Here is a 24584-nt window from a genome sequence, read left to right on the forward strand (position 1 = left end):
GACCACCACGTTTTAACGATGCATTCTGTATTTTGAGTGCACTTGTGGTTGTCCATTTTCTTGCAGAACGCTATTCCAGGGACCCTCGGCGTGTTTAATAATAAACGACAGGCGTTCATCTCTCTGAGAGATGAAGAGAGCGAGAGGACGAGCGAGAGAGAGTGAGAGAACGAGCGAGAGAGGGGGTTTAGTGAAGCGTTTAGTGGCTGTTTTCACCCTCAGTTTAACGCAGGCAATGGGCCACAGCTGAGTGCGCGGCTGATGGACGTCGGAAGTGTGCTTAATTCACCGGCTCGGCCGTCTCGACATGAAATATAACGGCCTTTCCTGACATTTCATCTCCTCAGACTTCGCCCAAGGACCTCCGTCGCCCATCAGCGCCGGGTCAGCCAATATCCAGAGGTGCGATAACCTCTTAGCTGGAGAACGCAGAGGCCATACACAGAGGCACGACCATACACAGATCATACACTGTTAAAAATCGCTGTAATTTGTGCTGTTGTACACCACATCTCCAGCTGTGTGATGCTGTAGGGCTACGATAAAGCGCAAAATCGATACTGTATTAATGCCCACAAAGCTGCAATTACACAGAGAGCAGACACACATTATGAGCATGCCAAACCAAACGCAGTAAAGACGCTGTGTAGCTAAAATCTCTCCATGGTTCAGAACCAGGAGTCACCTTGAGTAAATACGTCCCCTCAGATCATGAGCGACCTGTCCTCGCCTTAAACCCTATTCGCTATTCTATTTTCAAAGATGCCATCATGATCACCATCAGAGTAAATAATTTTCGACGTGATATATTTTATTGAGCATTTAAGGCTGCCACTATATCACAATCACGCTGCCCAGCTGTGCTAATGACATTTACCAATGACCGTACTAATGACAGAACTAATGATGGGTTCAGTAGCCAGTGGCTCTATGCACAGACTATTATTTCAATGCCCGTGACAAGGTGACATGCGGTCTTCATGGGAGGCAACTGCATGTAATGGTAATGGGCTTGCAGTATAATATATAATGAGTGTGAGTAATGCAGGCCTTGTAAGGAGATCACATGATCTATCATTCAGCTCATAGAGCAACCGTGGGTCCATTAGTTCATTGGGTTCAGAAGGGTTCCGTGCCAGGATCACATTATATTATATGTGAAGATACAGAGCATTAAAAAAGCATCGTCTCTCAAAAGTGAAGCCACCACAGGTCTGGCGCCCCCTGCCGTTCGGTTTCAGTAAGCTGTGTAAACCCACCCATCCCCATAGGTTTCAATGGGAAAACAGACATCTTTCAATCATGTTTTTTTCCAATATACTGTAATTCTAAGTCCTTTATTTAAATGCAACAGCTAGTGTTACCTCTGCTTATATTGTCAAATATTTATATCCCCACAGATTTCATTTTTTAAAACGTTATTCAGCTCTATTTAAAAAAAGGTGTGGTTATTGTAAAAGGGCTGGTTATGGGCGGGACCAATAACAGACCGTCAGCTCCGCTCCGCTCCGCTCTGCAGCCTGTGACCGTGAGGCAGCCCTCAGGGGCGTGGTTATTTAAATGAGTAGGCAGTCTCTCCACAGTCTTTCTCCCTCCTCTGGACTCTACTGCGCAGACTCGGGTTTCAGGATCGCCAACATGGAGGAAGATTTTGGCTTCATCTTCATTGAATGAATGGGAACGGCGACACGGCGTCCATCTTTTTTACAGTCTCTGCTCTAATTCATCCACTTTCAGTGTTTTTGAGCATGAACAGTGTGTTTAGAAACCATGCCGCAGCATCCCAATCAGACTTTGACCAGGCCACTTCAAAACCTTAATTTAGAAGAAAGAAGGATATGGATTGAGGTGGTAAAGGAGTGTTGCACAGTGTTACACAGTTCCAGGTTCTTGGCGCTTCACCAGAGTAACGTAGTGGAGGAAGTTGCACAAAAACATGGTTTTGAATTTGCTATTTGAAGGTAAAAATGCTACATAAAGTTGCATAAAGCTTAGAAACATTTTAAAACAAACTGTGTTCTGGGGGCTTTTTTTCTGCCATTTTCAGCCTGTTGGGGCACTGTAAATAATGAGGGCTGCAAAGGATACATCAGTTGTGTCCTCCAAATTGTGCTGAATGTTGGCTGCTTTTCTCATTAGGTTTTAAAAGTTTAGGAGTTTGGCAGAGCTCCACAGAGCCCCAGTATTACTATAATAAGTTAGTATATATTCTTATGGTCTTTAAAATGTATTGAGATACAAGAATCCATGGGGTCGAGATAATAGGAGACACTTTATATATATAAAGTTGGCAGACTATATTGTAATGTCGTTAAAAACTGAAACCCAAGCAGACGCAGCAGTTCGAACTTTAGGTAAGAAAGTACAATCAGTGAACAAAAGATCACAGCTCCAGCTGGGCTTTTCCTCATATTTTACACGTCTATCTGATGTTAGCCGCATTACCGGGTTAAATTGGCTGCCGGGGAGTGTGGCAGAACATCTGACGCTCGGAAAGCTGGTTTTATGTCTAATGAAAATTTGAAAAAGCGCACAGCAAGGAGACAAAGGGAAATCAGCATTGACTTGAGTTAGCAAATATCAAGCCACATGCACTCCCTCCACCCAGGCACTGACGAGAGCTGGAATTCATTCCTGGCGTCGAGATCCACCGGTCCTCCCTATCGGGAGACAATTACCAGAGTGCTTCAAAAAGCCGGCTTTGGGCGAGATTAGCTCCACTTCTGGGAAGGTGATGAAAGCAAAAGCCTCGCCCTTGGGTTGGCTGTTCCCCTGGGTGCGTGTGTGTGGTGGCGGCTGAAACATGCGAAAGCGAGAGGGAGAAGGATGGAGGGCCGGCGGCTGTAATGTTCCCTGGCATCCCGATGCCTTTTGGCCCCGATCTCGCTGTCAGCCCGGACCCTTTGGGTTCCACAGCAGCAGTTTGAGTGAGAGAAAAAAAAAAATCCCGGTTCCTCAGATCTGACTGAGCTGCACAGATGTCCTCCTCCGTGCTGTGGCGGCTAGCGGATCTCGCTAACGAGGCTAACGAGGGGACGCCTCCAGGCCAGACAGGCTCCCCGGTGTTTGCTCTGCAAATTTAGCAGGGATTTGGGCCTTCCTGAACGCTCGCACGTCCCAGGGCCCCAGAGGCAGCACAAGACCGTTTTTTAAAGAAGTGTTAACACTGGAATTGATGTTGTGCTGAAGGACAATTTCATTTCAAGCTCAGTCCTGGGAAATAAAAGAACACACTTTGTCACACTTAAACATCTGTAACTCAAAGATGGAGTGACATACATTTTTAAAATAAAGGCAAATCTAATGTATTAGATAAATCGGATATAAAGCAGACACTTCATCATTTCCTCCAAAATCCTCCCTAAATTAGCTTAGCCAATTACCCCACCCAGTCATCCGCGGACAGTGCAGCTTGATTTTTTAGCGTGTCTTTGCTATCATAACAATGGGAAAAGTACACCTTGTACTAATTGTCTTAATTAATCATAGGAGTGTTTTGAGAGTAACGTCCATTAAATGACTTCTGGTGGATTGCTATTTTAATGACGCAGCTAACTGTCCGTGTCCAACACTTTTCAGCAGAGCAATCTAAAATGCTTGTTCATGCTGTTTATTGTTGATGTAAAAGTTTGCATAGCTGTCAACGAGCATGTGCTATTGGTTTGTGCACTACTGGGTGTCTATGTATGCATAACAAGCAGGAATGTACACGTGTTGGGGATGCTCCTGTGTAGCAATGAACATCTGACCATTCATGTCTGCCCAGGTTGTTTTCTGTAAGTGGTGCACCTGTGTTTTTCATTGAAAAGAGAGCAATTTACCAGGAAGTTACCTGAACACACCTGATGTCCAGACCACCACACCCATCGGTGTAGATATATTCACAAGCATTTAAATTCACTATTTAAATGCTATTAGATTAAAGGTGGATAGTGTGAAAATAGTAGGACAGGTAGGACATGATTGTGAAGTGGAACAAAAATTATTATTTTTTTTTTTATCAAATACAAATCTTGTGCACAGCACATGATCTGGTATGATCTGGTCTTGATTTCATAATAAGCAACTGTGAGCATGTCTCCAAATACTTTTGTGTATTTTTGTGTATCTTATGTGTATTTCTATATCATTGCTGTCCAATGAAAAAAAAACAGCATTAGCGTTATTGGAGAGAAATAAAACCTTCTTAGCTTTCAATAGAATCATTTTTTATTTCAGGTCATTTAGCAGAATTTCTATCAGTCCATTCCTCAAGAATTTTTGAAACAGTGTAAGGAACATTTGTGTTCAAATTGTTTAAATTAGGTACTTTATCATCGGATCATCAATCACTGGAATTCTGAACACTTGTGGACTAGAACACACACTCCTTGCTGAGCATTGTTTTGGTTGGTCCTGCATTACAAAGCGGTTTTCCCCTGCTCTTGTTTAATCTCATGTATGACTGCTTTTTTCTGTGTACCTCTACCCTGATTTTTGCCTGCCCTTGGATATGGGCTGTTGATTTTGATCTGCTTGTTTGACCACCCTCGTGTCTGAGTCCCGGTCTCGCAATGATATTAGTAAACTAAAAATGAAAAATGGAGTTGTTTTTCAATGGACATCAATATATTATACAGGCATGTGGGAGACTCTAGGGTCAACTGGAAGAAGATAAACAATCTGGTCACCCAGCAACACCAGCATAAATAATCTGGTCATCCAGCAACACCAGCATTAATAATCAAAAGCAACAAACACTACAGTATGCTGGTTAAGACATGCTTATCCCACCAGTGTAAGGTATGTTGTCACCTAGATGACCAGCCTTTCAACCATTGTTACCATCAAAGACCAGCTATCAGCTAAATCTGGTTTTAAGATTGATTTTTTGAGGATAAATGGCTAAATACTACTTTAGTAATTCTCAATGCTGCTAAAACTGTTATTCCCCCTGAATAGACATATGTTTTTGCTAAATTTCAGCATGTAGTACTGTGCTATTCTAAGTAAATCTGGTATAATTATGTATCCCTAATGCTAAGCTAACAATGTGGTGTTTTTTTCTCTTCTTAGGTACAATCCAGACCGCTAAGATGGCCATGGCTAGTAAGTTTTGTGTTTTTACTACATATCAGACTTTGAGGTCAACTGGAGGAAGATTTTTTGGTCTAATGAGACTATAACATTAGATGCTTTGTTTGGAATACACCAAACACTGCAGATCCCCACCGTGAAGCATGGTGGTGGCATGTGTGCTAAATAAGTGTAACTTTATTCATTACTATTGTTATGCTACACTTACCATATATGTGTATGTAATATTTACTCTGTACAGTTTCTTGTGTGCTGTGAACGTCTCTGATCCATCATCAAAAAGATATTTATACTCGTCACTTTTCTTTTCTTTTTTGGAACTGACAATGAAATACCAATCAGGTTGCACAATATACAGTTGTGCTTGAAAGGTTGTAAATGATTTAGATTTTTTCTCGATTTCTGCATAAATATCACATGGTATTAAAGTAGATAAAACAAAATACAAAAAACCCAGTTAAAAAAAAAAGATCATTTATTTATCAAGCAAAATCATTCAATATGATATATTTGTGAGTGTCAAAAGTATGTGAATCTTTGCTTTTATAATCTGGTGTAACTCTGCAACCCATCCCCCCTTTGCAGCAATAACTGCAACTAAACTTTTTTGTTGATAAGTCCTGCACACCGGCTTGGAGGAATTTTGGCCCATTACTTTTTACAGAAGATTGTGGGAAGATCTGGGATTCTGGTGGGTTTCCTTACATTAACTGCTCATTTCAGGTCCGTCCACAACATTTCTATTGGATTAAGATCAAAAATATGACTTAATTATTCTTTGGTAGAACGACTTGTGTGCTTAGGGTCATTGTCTTGCTGCATGACCCATCTTCTCCTAAGATTCAGCTCATGGACAGATATCCTGATATTTTCCTTTTCAATTCTCTAATATAATTCAGAATTCATTGATGCTATTATTTTTTTTTTCCAGATGCAGCCAAAGAGGTCAAAACCATGACACTATCACCACCATGTTTCACAGATGGGATGAGCCCTTATTCTTGAATTCAGTGTTTATCTCTCTCCAAACATAACTCTTCTTTTTATTTAAATCAAAGTTTTCTATTTTGGTCAGTCCACAAAATATTCTTTCAATAGTCTTCTGGCTTGTCCATGTGATCTTTAGCAAACTGCAGACGAGCAGCAATGTTAATTTTGGAGAGCAGTGACGTTATCCTTGCAACCCTTCCTTGCATACCATTATTGTTTAGAGTTCAACTGATGGTTATGGACTCCTAAACATTAGCCCATGTGAGAGAGGCCTTCAGTTGCTTAGAAGTTCCCCTTGGGCCTTTTGAGACCTTGTTGACTATTAAATGCCTTGCTCTTGAAGTGATCTTTGCTCGTTGACCACTCTTGGGGATGGAGAAAAAGGACTTGAATTTCTTCCATTTGTACACTTCAATATTTGTCTGACTGTCTGACTCTTTAGAGATAGTTTTGTAACCTATTCCAGCCTGATGAGCATCAACAACTCAATTTCTGAGGTCCTCTTCTTTTTTCATGCCATGATACACTTCCATAAACGTGTTGTGAAGAGCAGACTAAGACTAGATAGATCTCTGTTCTTTAAATAAAAGAAGAATCTGTCTACTCACACCTGATCATCATACCATTGAACAAAAACATCTGACTCACATACGTTATGTTGGATCTCAATAAATAAATGAGCAAGTATAATTTTACATCATATTTATATAGAAATATATAAAATTCTTAAGGGTTCACAAACTTTCAAGCACCACTGTATACTGCAATTATACTGCAGTTAGGCCTAACATAGTTTTTACTGTTTGCACAGTTTCTAATTTCCTCATGCCATTAAAATTACATAAGCGTATAAAGTGACTAAATAACCGCACAGGTGCAACGCAAACTTGTATGATCCTCCTGAGCCTTGCAGCGTTCCTCCACACAGTTTTTGAACATAGAGAATGAACATAAGACAAAGTGCATTTTTCATCCAAATCACAAGACGATGTCTAAATCTTCTTCTCGTTACACATCGCCTGCCTCCAACAGTTCCCAGCTGAAAGCCCCATTTACTTTGCGAAGGACAAAAAAAAAAGCATGTGAATAAAAAAAGGCCTGCTTTTGTCCTTGAATCGCTGAGGTTGCTAAGCTAACGCTGTGTTTGTGTTCCTGTCTTCTCAGGTACAGCCCAAACCCCTGTAGGAAGCATTGTTGGTAAGTTGTGTGCTTGTACTGGGTCACCTGGGATTTGGCCTTCGGCTTCGCGACTGTGTATCACTCACTTTAACAAGAACCCAGAGACCGAACTCAGCAGATCCGCAGGTCGAACTGGTCTCTTAACAACAGGAATGAATGTAGTCTGCAATGTTTTATGCATTTATTTACTGAAGCTTGCACTTTAAACACACACACTGTTATGCTGCATTCCATTTAAACTCAGGTCATATGTCAGCGTTTCCTAGTACCAAGTACTATTGTTCAACTTGAACTTCCCAACCCTGAGTTCAGAATCCAAGATGGCTGACCACACATCAACAGTAGTAAACACAGTAGTTTTATACCAAAGGTGTAAAAAATTATACACATTAATTTCTAATGTAGAAGTATAGATAGTAGAGATTAAAATACTTCAGTAGAGGTTGAGGTATCAACTTCTTCAAAGTTTTTTACTCAAGTAGAAGTGTAAAAGTACAAAAGTTTCAACACTACTTAAAGTACAAAAGTAAAAATAATGTATTGGGGAAAAATTGCCATTAAGGACAAAAGTTTAGGCCACAGCACAAGAGCCTACAGTGCACTTAATCCACTCCCCAAAACATTTTTCTAAAAGCCATAGTGACTATAAAATGTTAATGTTGATCAATTTGGGATGCACTAGGCCTCCTGTTTCAGCTGCATGAAATAGGAGTAACAAGGCTGTTTTTAAAATGTAAGGAGTAGAAAGTTCAGATAACTGTGTGAAAGTATGTAATGTAAGAAGTAGAAGTAAAACGTCATCAAAAAAATTACTCCAGTAACGAATAGATAATCAAAATTTCCACTTAAGTAAGACAAAAATGTTTGCACTTTATTACCTGATACCTCTGTATTATACGGTTTATTACTGCTAAATTGGTGTTTCGTTAAATCAGTTGTTAGCAGTACCAACTGGTATTGCTAACAATGCTAACCTGGGACAATGCAAAAAAAGGGACATAAAGTAATAAGAAAATAGAACATATTTGATTTAGACTCAGAAAAAACATTGATAAGTGGTTTTCAAACCATTTTTAGGGAACGCTTTAAAATAGTGCTCAATTATCTGAAGCTATCAGAGAATGATATAAGAACGTTTAGCAACATTTTGATAGTTACATTCAGAAAATGTTCCACTAAACAAAAGTTGTTAGCTGGATACTGGTATGCAATAGTCAGTGGCAGGGTCAAGGGCCCCCAAGGGCCACACCTGCTAGTATGGGTCTTGTTGCTAGATACCACAGAACGCCTTCAGAGTCTTTGTATGTATGGGTCACAAGTGTTTTGATGAATTGATGGGGATCACATATACATACACAATATTACACAATATTAGACAGATGGTTGAAATTTTTAATTTACACAAGTTTAGCATAAATTAGTATGTGTTTGTTTAAATCTGAAGGTTTAGCTAATCTACAGATATAACCCACCTGACCACCACCATTGTTAAGATGGTTGTCTGGTCATACAGCAAGACCAGCATAACTAAAATCAAATGAACACATACCATGCTGGTTAAGAGCTGCCAACCATCGTTACCATGGTTACCAAAGACCAGTAACCAGCTAAATCTGCTTTTGAGCTGGATTTTTGTAGAAACCTTCAAGCTAAATGGTTAAATGCTACATAGTCGATCTCACTGCTGCTAAAACTCTTATTGCACAATAATACAGATATATTTAGCTACAAATATGTGTGCAGTACTGTGCTAAGTAAATCTTGTACAATTGTGTAGCCCTAATCCTAAATTAACAATGCATTGTTTTTCTCTTCTCAGGTACAATCCACAGCACTGAGACGACCAGAGCTGGTAAGTTCTATGTTTGTTCTACATATCAGGGAATTTGTATTCCAGGTTCTGGTGGTGAATCCCTCACTTTAACAAGAACCCAGGGGCCATCATATGTACCATCTTCCTAACAGTGTATGTAACCTTGTGCCACAGGCCCACAACCTTGTTTAACCCCTTATAATCCCAGCTACTGTATGTCACTCTAAAGGCCCATATATGCTTCTATGTTGCACCTGCCCTGTTGTATACACATACCCTGTGTTTAGTTTAGCTACGTACCATATTCCATAGCCTTCCCAGAAATGTAACTACTAGTGGTGATCAAAAAAATGTAATCAGATTAATCGCAACAGGATTCTGTGATTAACTGCATTTGTTTTTCTTAAGACAGAAGTTTTATAGTGGAAATTAAAATAAGAGAATGAATGAAAGAAATGTAGAATCATAAAATGTGTAATTATATTTATATTAGTGGTATCATTTGAAATATTAGTATATATTTGTAGGTTTGAGGGGCTATAAAACCAACGAGGGGGGCTGGAATAAAGAATGCATCACAAATTGAATAGAGGAAACTTTGTTTTGCTTTTTTTCTCTGCTTGATTGTAAGGATATTTCCACCTTCACGGTTAAACTGCAAAGGGAAACAGAATATCTGTATACAACACTCTTAAAGACTACACCCTGGACTCAGTGTGAATGTATCAATCTGCATTTTGCCAAGCTCAGACTACACAACATTTTTGTCCCTCACAATGTTCAGTATGTCAGATTAAGCAATTATTTCGTTTTGCGTCGTTCTCGGAGGACTGGCAACACTACACGTTAGTCACCGACCAATCATCGTCCGCGTCCTCGCATGAGTTCGTTGGTCATCGTGGGGGAGAAGCATAGAATCTGAGAATCACGGCTAAAGAAGCCCTTTGCGTGATAGAAGTGCTTTTGTGCTAAAGAAACTAAAAAAAGGGGGAAAGCGACTGGGGGCTCATTTTTTGGGTGACCCAAATGGACATTACATGCTTTTTTGTACTCCAGAGAGAATTTGAGGTATGGTAAAAATGTAGCTACTTAGGTTTCAGTGCCTGTAAATAGAATATCTCATGGATGAAGTAGATTATTAGATGATTATTAGATTATTCTTCTGTTTCTCTGGTCCAGAGAACTGCAGGAGCACCACCCCGCTTTCTTTTCCCGTGTTTACATCTGTGCACCACAGAAAGCTCTGGCTTCCTATTGGTCAGAGCCAGGGAGCAGGTCGCAGAGCATGTCAAACTAGGCAATAAAATACAAAAAATTCTGACGTGCTAGTCTTTCCGTAAAAAAATCGGGTCAAAATCGGGCTAAAATCGTGTAGTCTGATTTGGGCATTAAGGTCAGGGAAAATGAGGGAAGCATTTACACTTTTCTTAAAGCAGTAGTCATTTAGTAGATTTTAGGGTTCCTGTTTGGGGAGAGGACAAATTATTACAATAAATGGCATCAGTGTGCTTCTGCTACCATTCCTGCAAAGCCACATTTATTAATTCTAAATACAGGGTGTCTGGTAGGTCCCAAGAGCTTTTTTTCTGGCAACAACAGCTTGTGCTGTCTATCTGACCAACAGTGGCACTGCTAACGGCACTACTACAAGAACTACTGCAAACATGGAGATATTAGAATGGGGCAAAGTCTGTCTTTATTAAACCAAAGAACAAAAGAGAGCTGGTGAAGATGCAAGATAAAAGAGAACAGAAAACATAACAGGGTCTTTGCTTAGTTTTAATGTTTATAAATTGCAGTTCAGTCATGTTGCCAATGCATTCATTAGTATTTACAAATGACAGCAGAGTTTTAGTTTCTAAAAATGTGAAAAATAACTTATTAACGTATTAATTATTAGTTAATGGTATATTAATGAAAGTTATTATAAAGTGTTACAGAACAATTGGTCATGCTCTCTTTGGGTGGGTACAGTAGGTGGCACTCTCTCCTCCTTCATCACACCCATTGTTGGCTGTTGGCTGATTATTCATGGGTGGATGGATGGATGGATGGATGGATGGATAGATAGATAGGGAATAAATAGAGGGGATGAATAAAGATCAGACAGATAGATTTCCCTCAGCGAAATTAAGGTCCCACGCACAAGGAACAGAGGGAAAGTATATAATTAAATATTCCAATACACAAAAATCTAAAAAGTCCAGTAGGAGAGGTATTGAACATTATTATTTCACTTTGTTCCATGTTATTTAAGTCCAGTTATATAGTCATATTACTTTCAGTCTACTCAGTCTACTGCTTCATCCCATTCTCTGTCCTCCTGTGACCCCCCCTCCCTGGAAAAAAGAGTTGTATATTTGCATGAAGGAAAAAAGAAGTTTTTATATCTGTTGGTTCTGCATTTGGGAAGGAGCAGAAGTTAACTGAAGAGACTGCACTGGTTGCTGATGATGGTGTGCAGAGGATGACGAGCAGCGTCCGTAATGTTCAGTAGTTTGTCCATAGTCTTCTTCTCTGCCACTGTTAACAGAGCCCAGGTTCATGCCAAAGGAAGCTCCTGAAGAGGCAGCCATCTCAAACTGCAACACAGGAAGTGTGTATCCCCTTATAGCTGGGGATCCGGTGCTTTCTGGATACTAGTCCAGAACTAGACTAACTGGATTCCACTGGTTGGAAAAGGGGCAGGGTCTGACTTCACATATTTTGTAGGAGGCGTGCACTCGTCCTTACCCTCCTAGTGTTGGGAGCATTGCAAGTGATGAGAGAGTGAAAGAGTGGGTGGATTTACCGGCTCTGCTAAAACTGGGAGAAAATTTGGGTAAAAAAAAAAATTATGAAAAAAGAAAAAAAGAACATTTCTGGCTCTTGGGCTCCCCCTGCAGTCAGGAAGTGCAATTCACACTTTAAAAAACACTATAGGACAGGCTGAGATACCATAAACTAACCCTCATGCCCTCACTGGCCTCCACCCTCTCCCTACTGATCATGTTCAGTAATGTGTGTTTAATTGTGTCACACTGTAAACACTGCAGTCTGATGAGCTTTTAACGATGGCCGATGCAGCTCAACTTTACAGGTGATTAGACACTAATGATGCGCTCTTCTAATAGTCCACAGTTTAAATACTTTTTATATAAATTTACAGTGTATTTTTTTTTTACATTTTTCTACCCCATAGTTATTATACAGTGAAGGCTCTTTAACTGGCATTGGGTTTGTCTTATAGCAGAAATGAATGTGAGATGCAAAGAGTGGGTGTGGCCAAAACTAGAATTTGAGTCTCAAGTGTTAAGAGTGGGTGTGGCTTAAAGCAGAAATAAGGTTGTGGTTTCACAAATGGGTGTGGCTAAAACCAGAAATTAGTGTGGGTGTGTTTAAAATATGAAATGCCTGTAGTAAGAAGTGGGTGTATTTACAAACCAGAACGGGACACAGGCTAAAAAGCCAATGCAGTTTATGCATAGTATATATACTGTTGATTTTACAGAATTATTAGTACAACCATCTAATGCTGCATTCCATTTACCTCTAAAAAAATACAGTACCAGTAAAAAGTGTGGACACACCTTTTATTAAAAGTTTTTTATTTTTTGTCTTACAAAAATTAGTAAATTAATACTAAAATCATCCAGACTATGAAGGAACACATACGAAAAAGTGTTAATCAAACCAAAATACTCTGTGAAGCATTTAGGTGCTCTTATCTGGGGTGCTGTTAACTTGTAGGTTTTGAGGCTGGTAACTCTGATAAACTTATCCTGTGCAACAGAGGCAACTCTTGTCTTTCTTCCCTGGGGTGTTACTGATGAGAGCCAGTTTCATCATAACGTTTTTGATGTTGTTTGTGACTGCACTGGAAGATATTTTTAAAGTTCTTGAAATGTTCTGCATTGACTAACCCTTATTTTATATAGTAATGTGTAACTTAATATCCATAATATGGATTAGAACATTACTCAAATAGGGATATTCACTGTATACCAGCTCTACCTCTTCACAACTTTACAACTGATGCTCTCAAACTAACATTAAGAGTAGAAAAAAATTAAGTAATTAACTCTTGATAAGTTCAGCACAGCTGTTAACTGAAAACCATTTCAGGTGACTCTACCTCATAAGAAAATCCAGCCAAAATCTGTAAAGATGTCATCTAAGCATGAGATGCTACTCTGAAGAATCTAAAATATAAATGTATTCTGGTTTGTTTAACACTTTTTTGTTTACTAAATAATTTACACATTTTTCTTCGCCGTTTTAATGACTTCAGTATTAATCTACAATGTAAAATATTTCAAAATAATGAAGAACAAATAAAAGTGTACTGGTATTGTAGGTCACACCTCAGTTGACCAAGTTCCATATAAACATTCTTGGATTTTGACTTCAAGGTTTTTGATGCTCTCTTGACTTCCCTAGTAGGAAATCTGACCCATGGGACATTACAGTTAAAATGTCCTACTTTCTGAACATACAAATCACAACATTCTAATTCAAATGGAACACACCACGAGAAACAAGGCGATGTGGACAACCTTAGCAATTAGCATCACACCAGCTGCATGCCTAAATTACAATACACTTGTGTTTAACGACATGACATCATGCAGTTAACCTATCAGCATGTCATTTGCCATTCCCTTTAAGAGTCAGGTGCATTCTGATTTTGGCGGATTGCTATTTCAGGGGCACAGCTATTTGGACATGTCCAACGCTTCTCAGCGGAGGAAACTGACCTGGGTCAGGAAGCTGTATGTGCATTGGGGATGCATCTATGTTGAAAATTAACTGGCAAGATAGCAATGAACCTCTGATTTTTGATGTCTGTATAGGTTGTTTTCTGTCAGTGGTGCAACTGTATTTTCAGTTGCCAAGATAGCAACACACCAGAGGAACAAACCTCACTGAACACACTCCATTTTCAGACCACCAGTGTAGATATATTCACATGTACCATTGTTATTAAAACAACGCAGGCTGTTGGCATGTTGGTATAAGATAGCAATGAGCATTGTGACACAGCTTATACAAAGTGTAGGTTGCTGTTAATGTGGGTTGTGCTTTACTGTCTGGGATGCATTGAGCCACTACTTTGTTTTGTTGTGTTTACACTACAGTAATAATGTGATTAGGTGCGTCTATGATCAGATCACCCAGAACACATGTAAATGCCAAGTACAGATAGAGTTGTGTCTATTATACGATCATTAATTCCAATATTTGATCCAAACGCGTCCTGATTGGCTGTAATCAGGAGTAAAGAATAAACTGCATGATTCTGGATTTGGGCCAGATCAGGGTTTTAAGGGGTTAAAGGCTTTTTTTTTATCCCAAGCCCTGTCCCGCTGCGGAGAGCGATGGGCTTCCTTTCCCTTTCGTCCTTCAGCGAAAGTCGAGTGGAGGCGGGCAGATGTTACCCGCGCAATAATTCATGATTATCTTCAATCGCCTCCTTTAACGAGGTTTTTGTCCCAACGGTGACGGAGACAATGAGGCACAGCGCCGCGGAGACAGCTGTCTGTAAAAACAAAAGCCTTATGAAAGATTCACCCGTGTTATAATAACAAAGTCAGAGGAAAGTAAATATTTAATAGGGGTTAGGCCGCGGCGAGTGCAGCGTTTTGGGAGTGGGGAGGTGATCAGGCGGAAGAACATTGTCGAATCCCTGCTTTACACTTATTCTGATTGGTCCAGATTGGGCCCACAGGTGTTTTTATGAAGGCTGAGGGGTAAACAAGAGACGAGTGTCCTAAGCTATAAAATCTGGGACTGAGAGCACAACAGTGGGGTGATAACTGATACACTGACAGGTCATTCTTCATTAATTATGTATTAATAGTCTTTTTTCTATGTTTTTTTATAGATGATGGATTCTTTACAGCCATAATTGCTGGTAAGTTACAATATAGTTATAATTAATGCCAAAAATTACACTCATCTTCTTAAAAAATACATAGCTGCACCCAAAGAAATGTTACCCGGAACAATAAATTATTGAACATCAATATCAATATGTACAATATTACAATATTACAACAGTATTGTGCTACATATATAGAAATAGTGTGTAACCCATGTGTAATGCTGCAACATACCAGACCTCTCAGCATGGAGCTGTAGAGGTTCTTAATGGTGTCCTCCCCTTAATAGTCCAACCCACGCAGCTTAAAAAATTCTCACACAATTTATTTAATAATGTTTCTAGAAACATTATTGATAGAATGGGTTGCCCTCCGGAGCTCAGTGAATTCCCACTTAGTACCATGATAGGATTTAACTCATGGAAAAAATCCAGTCGGTACATTTTCTCACTACTGAATATTCCACAGTCAACTGTCAGTGATATTATAACAAAATAAAAGTTATTAGAAATGACAGCAACTCACAAAGTTGGAGACCATGCACAATGACAGAGAAGGTCACAAGGTGCAAAGGTCATCAACTTTCGCTACAGACCTTCAAACTTAAGCAAGAGCTTCATGGAATGGATTTCCATGACCATGAAGTTGCAATCTAAGCATTTCATCACCAAGCACAATGCAAAGTTGCCACTGGACTATGGAGCAGTGAAGATGATCACACTTATTTGTCTGGGAATCCGAGGGACGACTCTAGGTTTGGTTTTGGTTGCCAGGAGAACAGTGCTTTTCTGACTGCATTGTGCCTAATGTAAAGTTTGGTGGAGGGGGGATTTGGTGGAGGGGGGATTATGGTGGTTGTTTTTCAGGAGTTGGGCTCAACCCCTTAGTTCCAGTGAAAGGAACTCTAAATGCTTCAACATACCAAGAGATTTGGACAATGTTATGCTCCCAACTTTGTGAGAACAGTTTGGGGATGGCCACTTTTTGTAAAAATGACAAAGCAAGATCAATAAAGACATGAATGAGTGATTTTGGTGTAAGAGTCCTGACGTGAACATAAAAGAGCACCTTTAGAATAAATTAAAGTGTAGACTGTGAGCCAGGCCTACTCCACATCAGTGTCTGACCTTCGAAAAAATGGTTTAAAAAATCCCATAAACACACTCCTAAACCTTGTGAAAGAAACAAAATAAAAAAATACAATACAGATTTATATAAAAATGGCTTTATTAACAAGAATGTTGTTGTTGTTGTTGGTGTCTAAGTGCATTAAATCACAGATTTATTACAGCAGCATGATGGATCATTATGAATTATGGAGGTATGCAGATATGTTTGTTTTTGAGCACAGCTGCTCAGTCAGATTGCTCCAGATTGGGATATTACAGCGCTATTATAGTAGATACTGCAGAGTTATGAAGTCCGAGAGGCAGTATAAAATGCTGTCACTCTCTGATGAAGAAACTCATAAAGGCCGTGTCTGCGTGCCAGAACATTAAGGTGCTTGACTCTGGGCGTGATCCGTCCTGACCTAACGCGTCCAATTTTCCGCTGAGCACTTGTGGTTATGTTGCTGCTGCAGTAGAGCTTGGGCTGCTGCCAGGAAGTTAAAGTCTTTTGTGAACAAGAAGCTTCAGTAAAGTTCTAGCCCATGCTGGAGGTTACAGAAGGTGGAAGATTTGCGTTTGCATTAGAATTAGCGTCAATGTGAGACTCCAGTCTCTATCTACAGTAGATAAGAATGTTCAGTAAGTGGATGTGTAGCTTGTACTGGAGGTATTATAATATAGCAGATATAGTAAACATCAGCAGAGTATCAGCGGAACTGTGCTCTACAAAACTTCCTTAAGGCTATCGGTTTATAGGAAAGACGCTAATGCTAAATTGAACAAGGAGAATATACACTCAGGAGTCACTCATTCAGAAAGTCCAACACTGTAGCTCCAGAATGTGTCATTAGTTGCAGTAATAGTGTTTTAATATTTAGGGTTTTCAGTTCTAGGTTGGGTTTAAGGAAAACAATCAATCTTAGTGAATAACAATGAGTGAACTAACGCATGACCTACAACAATAACGAGCCATTTCTGGGAGTGTTTCCCAAAGAACTTCATTTCTGGGAAGCTCACCCCTGGATTGGCAGAGCTGATTTTGCTGCTGATTAATAACTGATGTACAACCCCAATTCCCAAAAAGTTTGAACGCTGTGCAAAATGTAAATAAAAGTAAATAAAAAAAAAAACAGAATGCAATGATTTACAAATTTCATGGAGCCATATTTTATTTACAATAGAACATCACCTATCAGATCTGGAAAGTGAGACATTGTACAACGTCATTGTTACGTAAGAGAGGGAACTTTAAACTTTATTTTGATCTGGTAAGAGAGTTGAAGGTGAACTCTAAGAAATAACACCAACTGTGGGGATTGTTCATTGTTCAAGGGTCCTTCATTTTAGGACTGATTAGCACTTTTTCATCTTGGTACCTCTTGGTTAATTAGAATTTTAGAAAAAATAAAAATAAATAATATTTTCTCAATTTTCTGATTTCTCCTTTTTTGCATATTATAACGAATTTAACTTGGATTATACAATCAGATTTTTAGTGTACACATTTTTAAATCTGAAAAACAAATAAAGATGAACTGATTTACTGATTTTTTCGTGAAATATGCCAACGGCAGAAATAAAAAACTTCTTCTTTATTATACTAAATGGAAAAAAAAATATTTTTTACAGCCTTCTCTAAAACCCAGCCCAAACCACGCTGTGATGCTCAAACAGTCTGAAAATTTAAAGGATAAATAATACACTGACCTTTAAACATGGTTAAACATATTAACATCACAATCCCTTCTTTTCCGCATTAAATAAAGTCATATACACTCTGAAATTTTAAGGGCCATTAAAATCTCCTACAGGACACTTGCAAAAGCTGCCTGTTTTCTCTGTACTTCAATTGAGAATTCAACTTAAATTCTTCATGTTTGAAAATTGATGTAAGAACTAGACAAACATAACGAAATTAAAGGTTTAGGGGAAATTAAATGTTTGCTTTGTATTTCCAAATGAAGTTACGGAAAGAGCCAATTTTATTTGATTTTATTTGATTTTAATCGTTATATTTTGACAGTTGCAGATTTACTTGAATATCTTTCTATACTTTCTATTACAATTACAAATATAGCCGCAAGCGGCAATCATCGGGTTCAAGCACCAACTTGCACAATGGTGCCTACTGGAGCATTGAATGGTGATGTGTAAGAAGGTCTAATATGATTGGAGATGCCCTGTCACATTTAGAAATTATCAAGTTTTTCACCTGTTATTAATGTTGAGCAGAGGCCTTTCAACCTGATCAGTGCTTAAATTCACATGTAAATCTAGTGAACTTTGTAGGATATTCATTAAGTGAGTTAGAACTAGTCAAAAGGTGTCTACATGTTATTGGTATTGATCAGGTGGCTTCAACCAGAATGTTCACAAAGTGGTATTCAGATTGACCTTTGAACCTTTGCAGAACAAGCTGAAATGTTTGACCAAACAAGTTTAAATTAACACAAAGGAGTGAATGTTCTGATATGACATGTAATTACGAAGTTATTATAAATCTAGTTCTGAATTAAATGGCGCTTCATCAAGCACCAACTAGCACAATGGTGTCTACTAGAGCATAGGATGGTGATGTGTAAGAAGGTCTAACACAATTGGAGACATTCTGTCACATTTAAAATGATCAAAAGTCTTTCACCTGTTATTAATGTTGAGAAGAGGCACAAAGGAGTGAATGTTCTGACATGACATGTAATTACAAAGTTATTCTAAATCTAGTTCTGTATTAAATGGCGCTTCATCAGAGTGATATTGTACAGAGGTCTTTAACATTGTGAGATTACAGCAAATACTGCAGAGTTACAGCAATTTAGGTTAGAAATTCCAAGGACGCACAGATTGCTTGATGCCTGGAGAGTATTGTATGTGAAATTTTCACAAATGTTTTTAATGAACATTTACCTAGAGACTCTACAGTGTGCAGCAAGACTGAAATGGAGGTGATAGGCCAAATATCCAGAGAGTAGTTTCAATATAGCTATTTTCAAACAATTAGCAATTATGAATGAACAAAGCACTTTTTAAACATAGTTGTATTGAGAAATTTGTCAGAGCCACTGTACTAAATATGGCAAAAACAATTAGATGTCAATCTACCTACCAAGTTTCATTTCTCTATGACTTACGGTTTAGGCTGCACAACTGTTTTTACAGGAGAAAAAGAATAATAATAATAAGAAGAAGAAGAAGAAGAAGAAAAATCTTAGCAAAAACAATAGGGTTCTACGCACCTTCGGTGCTTGAACCCTAATAATAAGAAGAAAAATCTTAGCAGAAACAATAGGGTTCTACGCACCTTCGGTGCTTGAACCCTAATTATGACTTTCAGTAACGTTCCTTATCAAACATGAAAGCTTTTATGTAATGCTTGAATAGAAATTCTCGAGATTTAGGGATGTAAGGTCAGACAGAAAATTGACAAAAATCCTGGCCTGTTAAAGGGTTAATGTGGAATAAACACTGTCTCTCCATTTCCTCCTCAGCTGTCATTGCTGTGGTGGTCCTGGTCTTCATCTGCCTGTTTGTGGTCATTATCCGCTACATGTACCGGTACAAGGGCACCTACCACACCAACGAGGCCAAGGGCACGGAGTTTGCGGAGACGGCCGACGCTGCCCTCCGGAGCGACCCGGCGCTGCAGGATGCCATGGACGAGAACAAGAAAGAATACTTCATTTGATTCACTGTCACACTGCCACACAATCTCCAGGCCTTTCTGTACAGAACCTGGATCCCCAGCCATGGAGAACAGCGTGCATCCTGTTTGTCACGGCAGACGGAAGCCTGGAATGACTATCTCACTGTCATTTAGACCATTTCACATGGTTCGGTTCATCCCTGAAGCCTATATGTGCCTGTATCTCTACTGTATTACATGCTAACCTGCAGACTGTGTTCTGTGTGAGAGCCCAGACGGTCAGAAACGGACACCGCTTGTTTTTTTTTTTTAGAAAGGAATTGAACAACACCAGCAGGCGCCAAACCAGTTAACCCAAACCCAAAGAGAGGAACCGCACTTATTTGACACGAATCAGCCGTACGAGTGTGAAGAGCTCTACGGCCAGGCCAAAGCATGAAATGACTGTCAAATAGCTCTGCGGGACACAATCGTACAAAAAAAACCAGCAGGGGAGAAGGAGGAGCTACACACCGGCAGGGTTACAGAGAGGATCTGACGTCCTTCTAATGCAAATAAGACGTTTGCTGTTGTTGTTGTTTATGATGGTTATTGCTGACAGGACAACAAGTGTTGTCTCGCCTTGAAATTAAACCAAATATAAGAGTCTGTATTAAATTGAAAGCCCAGCACACAGGATTTACGAACCTGCAGACACTGGGACTCATTTTGCTATACTACTCAAGTATAATTACATTATTAATTACCCAGCTGATTGTGTGTAATGTGTTTTATGATCTTAATACAATACCAAATATATTCACCATTCACATTTATCAAGTTGTAAAACTGGATTGTAGATGTGCCACTTTCTGTAAGTGTAATTAACCCTGTAAACGCCTCTTCAATGTGTTTTCTTTCTTTTTATGATGTTTTACATGTAAATGTAATATTTAATACTATATTAAATGCAATTCCATATGTGTCACTACAAGGAAACCTTCCTAGAACCACCTTGGCAACACCCAACATCCATTTTTGGCCGCATCTCCGGCCAGTGAAGCATGCAGCCCTGTCTGACCTCAGCCTTATGAGGGTTTCAGTTTCCTCATCAGTCCCTCATCAGTAAAAAATTTATATATAAATAGATAAATTAAAAGTATATATATATGTATAAATAATATATGTATTTATATGTATATCATGTTACAAATAGGGTCATTAATATAGTTTTACTGAGCATACAGCTTATCTAAACTATAAATTATATTTCTGCTTCACTGGCTGTTTAATTAGATAAGAACCTAGTTAATTAATACATTTATGACGTATATCTGGGCGTTGCCTTCTCCATTTCTGCGTGTTCTGTGGGCGTGGATGCAGTGATGTTATTAAACAATCCTTAAAAGTCTTCCGGAGTAGGATGCTTTTATGTACCGTCCATTGGAAGCCTACTACAGGAGGATTTTAAGCGGCTTCTTTCATCTCCTACGGTATTGGGACAGGTGGCAAGATGGCGTCACAAAATCAATTTCCGGGTCACCGAGTAGAGGAGGAGGATCAGTAGAAAAGAGGAGACACTTTTGGGGTTTCTGGATGCAGCCTAGATCAGTTGAAGATTCACCAGTTCTGTCTGCTGGTTGAGAGGAGGGATCGTCTGAGGGAGGGATCTGTACCTACTGTCCATAGCAAGTCAGCAGATGAGGGAGATGTAAGTCCTTTCAATTCATGAGTTTAGTGTTTTTTTCACAGTTAAGCACAAACTAGTTTGTTTTACATGTTTGTATACATGGCGTGGCCAGCAGTAGCATACTTGCATAACACCAACAAAGCCCTTAAATGGCTCATTCTGAAAAGGACTGAAACTGGTAAGAATAGAGCTGGTGAGATCTCTTTATGTGAGAGTGATTTTGTGCAAATAACTTAATGAACATGTTTTGTGTAACCCATAGACCTATTCTAACCTGTGTACAATCAGTTATAATTGTCCTCTTTAATTGACATTTAATTAATTAAAACTACATTTTAAAGAGTGTTGTAAATAATAGTGAGACAATAGTTAAAATTTTTTAATGTTTAATACAATCCTAATACGTGTCAATAAATAATTAGTTGGAACGTTCTATCAAAAGTACTTGTGATGATTGTACCCTTAATGTAAAGCGTTATCTGTGTGTCTAATATCTTGTTTGATTATAATCACATGATTTGGTTGCTAAACAGTTGAAGCTGTCTGAAATCTACTGAGATCTAAGAATCTGACTAGATGTGGAGTATCTTCCCTGATCAAGTGTTAACAGACCTGCGGACATGTTCATTTCCACCTTCTCCCAGCCTTCATTTGGATTAGTCGAGGTCAAGTTGGGTCATGGACTTTAACGGTCAGAGACATTCCAAATAAAAGACTGTTGTAGCTTTGGCAGAATGTTTGTTCATTGCCTTGCAGCGATGCAGAGAACCACCTACTGAGTTCTGAGGTGTGCGAAGTATACACAGACATGCCAAATGTCATGGGACATCACTATGTAAATCAATCATGAAGTGTTGCCACAGGGCATGGCTTGAAGACACTTATACCTGTATACAGTATCCTATAAAAGTAGTGGACCAGTGAGGCCAATCCCTTTATTTCTGCTGTAAACTGGAAACATTTGGGTTTGACATTTCGGTAACACTTTTCTTGGATGGTCCATTTGATGGCCTCTTTGATGCTCAACTGACATTCAATTAACATGATCAACTACATGTCTATTAAATGCAAATGAACTGAAAGGTGAAAGTAAATGATTCTCTATTGAATATAACCCTACATTCAACTCTAACCCAAACGCTTATCTTAATATTTTAGGATTGGGTTTAGGTTTAGATTTTAGGCTTAGGTTAAGGTTAGGGTTAGGTGTAGGTTTCTAATTTATGGTTGATTAAGGCTTAAGGTTAGGGTTAGGTGTACGGTTAGGTTCTATTTTGAATCATTTACATTCAACATAGGGTTAAGTTAAATTTAATGGACATTCAATTCAGTGTTAGATGAATGTCAGTTGAGCATCAACAAGGCCATAAAATGGACCATCCAAGTAAAGTGTTACCGACATTATTTTCACAATCTGTAGCGCACAGGTCAATTGCACATTGCGCAGCTTGATTTAAGGGGTGTCATGTGACCACACCTTACTTCCAGATCACTACACCTATCAGTGCAGATATATCCCTAAACTTATTAAATATAGACATCAGTGCAGATATATTCCTAAACTTATATTCCTTTTAATAGCACGGGCGCAAGGGATGAAAATAGACTGCTGACATGCGCAGGGTGTAGGATAGCATCCTAAAAGCTGAGTATGAGACAAAATATCTACATTTTAGCTTTTATTTCCAGGTATTTGCATCTGGATCTTATACACAGTTCAAAATATATCATCTTTTATCTTCACCCACTGATTTTTCCTGACAGAAAAATTATTGGAACAGATAATCCAAAGTAAATTAAAGTGAATAATATTTAATATTTAGTTAATTTCATCTTTTTTTATCTTTCAATCTTTGCTTGCAAAAACAGCATCAATCTGTGACCCATTGACTTCACTTAACCCTTTGATTCTTTTTTTTATGAGGCTTTTCCAGGCAGTGGGTTTAGGGTCATTATCCTGCTGCATCTTTCTTTAAATTGACAGACAAAAAGGAGAAACAATGCAAGCCCAAGTCATGACATTACCTCCACCTTGTTGCACATATATGCTGGTATGTTTGGGATAATGAGCAAATCCTTTTTTCTTCAAACCTTCCATCACAATAGATAAGGTTAATCTTTGATAAAGACTGCTCTTTGAATTTCCTGGCAAATTTCAGTACTTTTGTTTATGAAGTGTTCTATAAACAGTAGATTGTGATACCTTCACTTCTGCCCTCTGGAGGTTTTACTGGTGCCTCTAACACTCACAATGTTTCTGTCACAATTTCTCTGTTGTTTTCCTTTATCTATCTGTTCGATACCATTTAACTAGTATACCAGTGATGACTTTCTTCTTCAGGACATTCCAAATGGTTGTATTGCCTATGGCAAATACTTCAGAATTGCCCACAAGAAAAATTGGTGGTTTTAGACAGAAGGTGGCATCTACTGAAATGTGTATCACATCCAGATGTAAAGACTTGCTAATGATCTACAGTCTGTGAGCATCATTGCTTTAAATTAAGAGAAGAGTACTCAGCAATGGAGTGGCATGAGTAAGGATTAAAGACGAGTCATGCTGCTGCATTCTGGATGAGTTGGAAGTATCTGATGGCACACATAAACAGACTATCTAGGAGAGAGAGAGAGAGAGAGAGAGAGAGAGAGAGAGAGAGAGAAAGAGAGAGAGAGAGAAAGAGAGAGAGAGGGAGAATGAGTGCTACAATATTCAATTGGGGTCAGATGGTTAAAATTTCTAAACAATGGGTTGCTGATCGTACTGCCTAAAGGATCTACAGACTCAACACAGCTCCAGCTCCTACTGAACAGCATAGCAAATCATCTCATGATGCATCTCATGTGATGCTGATGCGAGTCATGTGAGGATGTCTTTACGAGCAGCTTAACTGGAGTACAAATAAATGCTTATTTCTTATTTTCTATGCGACTAAACTGTTGCAAGACACACACACACACAAAGTCAGCAAAACTACATCTTACAAACCCAAAATGAGTCATGACTGCTTTTTCCCTGTGATTAATTCACCGCCTCAGGGATACAGGATGAAAATAAGCCCAAAGCTGGAGTTCACAGTTCACCTTACTGACCTCTGCCCCTTATTATCCAGCCCGCTTTACTAAATCTCCTTTGCTTTCGGTTATTTTTTTATATATTAAAAATAAAAGGAAGGAGGAGAAAGCCCAGCTCTGCCTGTTGAGCATCATCTAGGTTACTTGTCATCACTTGAGTCCTGCTAACACAAGC

At 38.9% G+C, this 24584-nt stretch overlaps 1 protein-coding gene across 5 annotated transcripts in view; it reads left to right on the forward strand.

Moving 5' to 3' along the window:
* Positions 1-23545, forward strand: part of gypc (glycophorin C (Gerbich blood group)) — a 97502-nt gene extending 73957 nt beyond the window's left edge. For 4 of the 5 annotated variants that reach the window (XM_007230037.4, XM_049484750.1, XM_007230038.4 and 1 more), the window contains 5 exons: positions 5056-5088; positions 7231-7263; positions 9065-9097; positions 14922-14951; positions 19514-23545. In XM_007230037.4, coding sequence (XP_007230099.2) covers positions 5056-5088; positions 7231-7263; positions 9065-9097; positions 14922-14951; positions 19514-19710 — 326 coding nt within the window. In that variant the 3' untranslated portion in view covers positions 19711-23545. The remainder of the gene's footprint in view (positions 1-5055; positions 5089-7230; positions 7264-9064; positions 9098-14921; positions 14952-19513) is intronic. The other variant, XM_022679491.2, reaches the window with a different exon arrangement.
* Positions 23546-24584: the final 1039 nt, after the last annotated feature.

This window comes from Astyanax mexicanus, chromosome 11 (assembly GCF_023375975.1).
Source record: "Astyanax mexicanus isolate ESR-SI-001 chromosome 11, AstMex3_surface, whole genome shotgun sequence".
NCBI lineage: Eukaryota > Metazoa > Chordata > Actinopteri > Characiformes > Acestrorhamphidae > Astyanax > Astyanax mexicanus.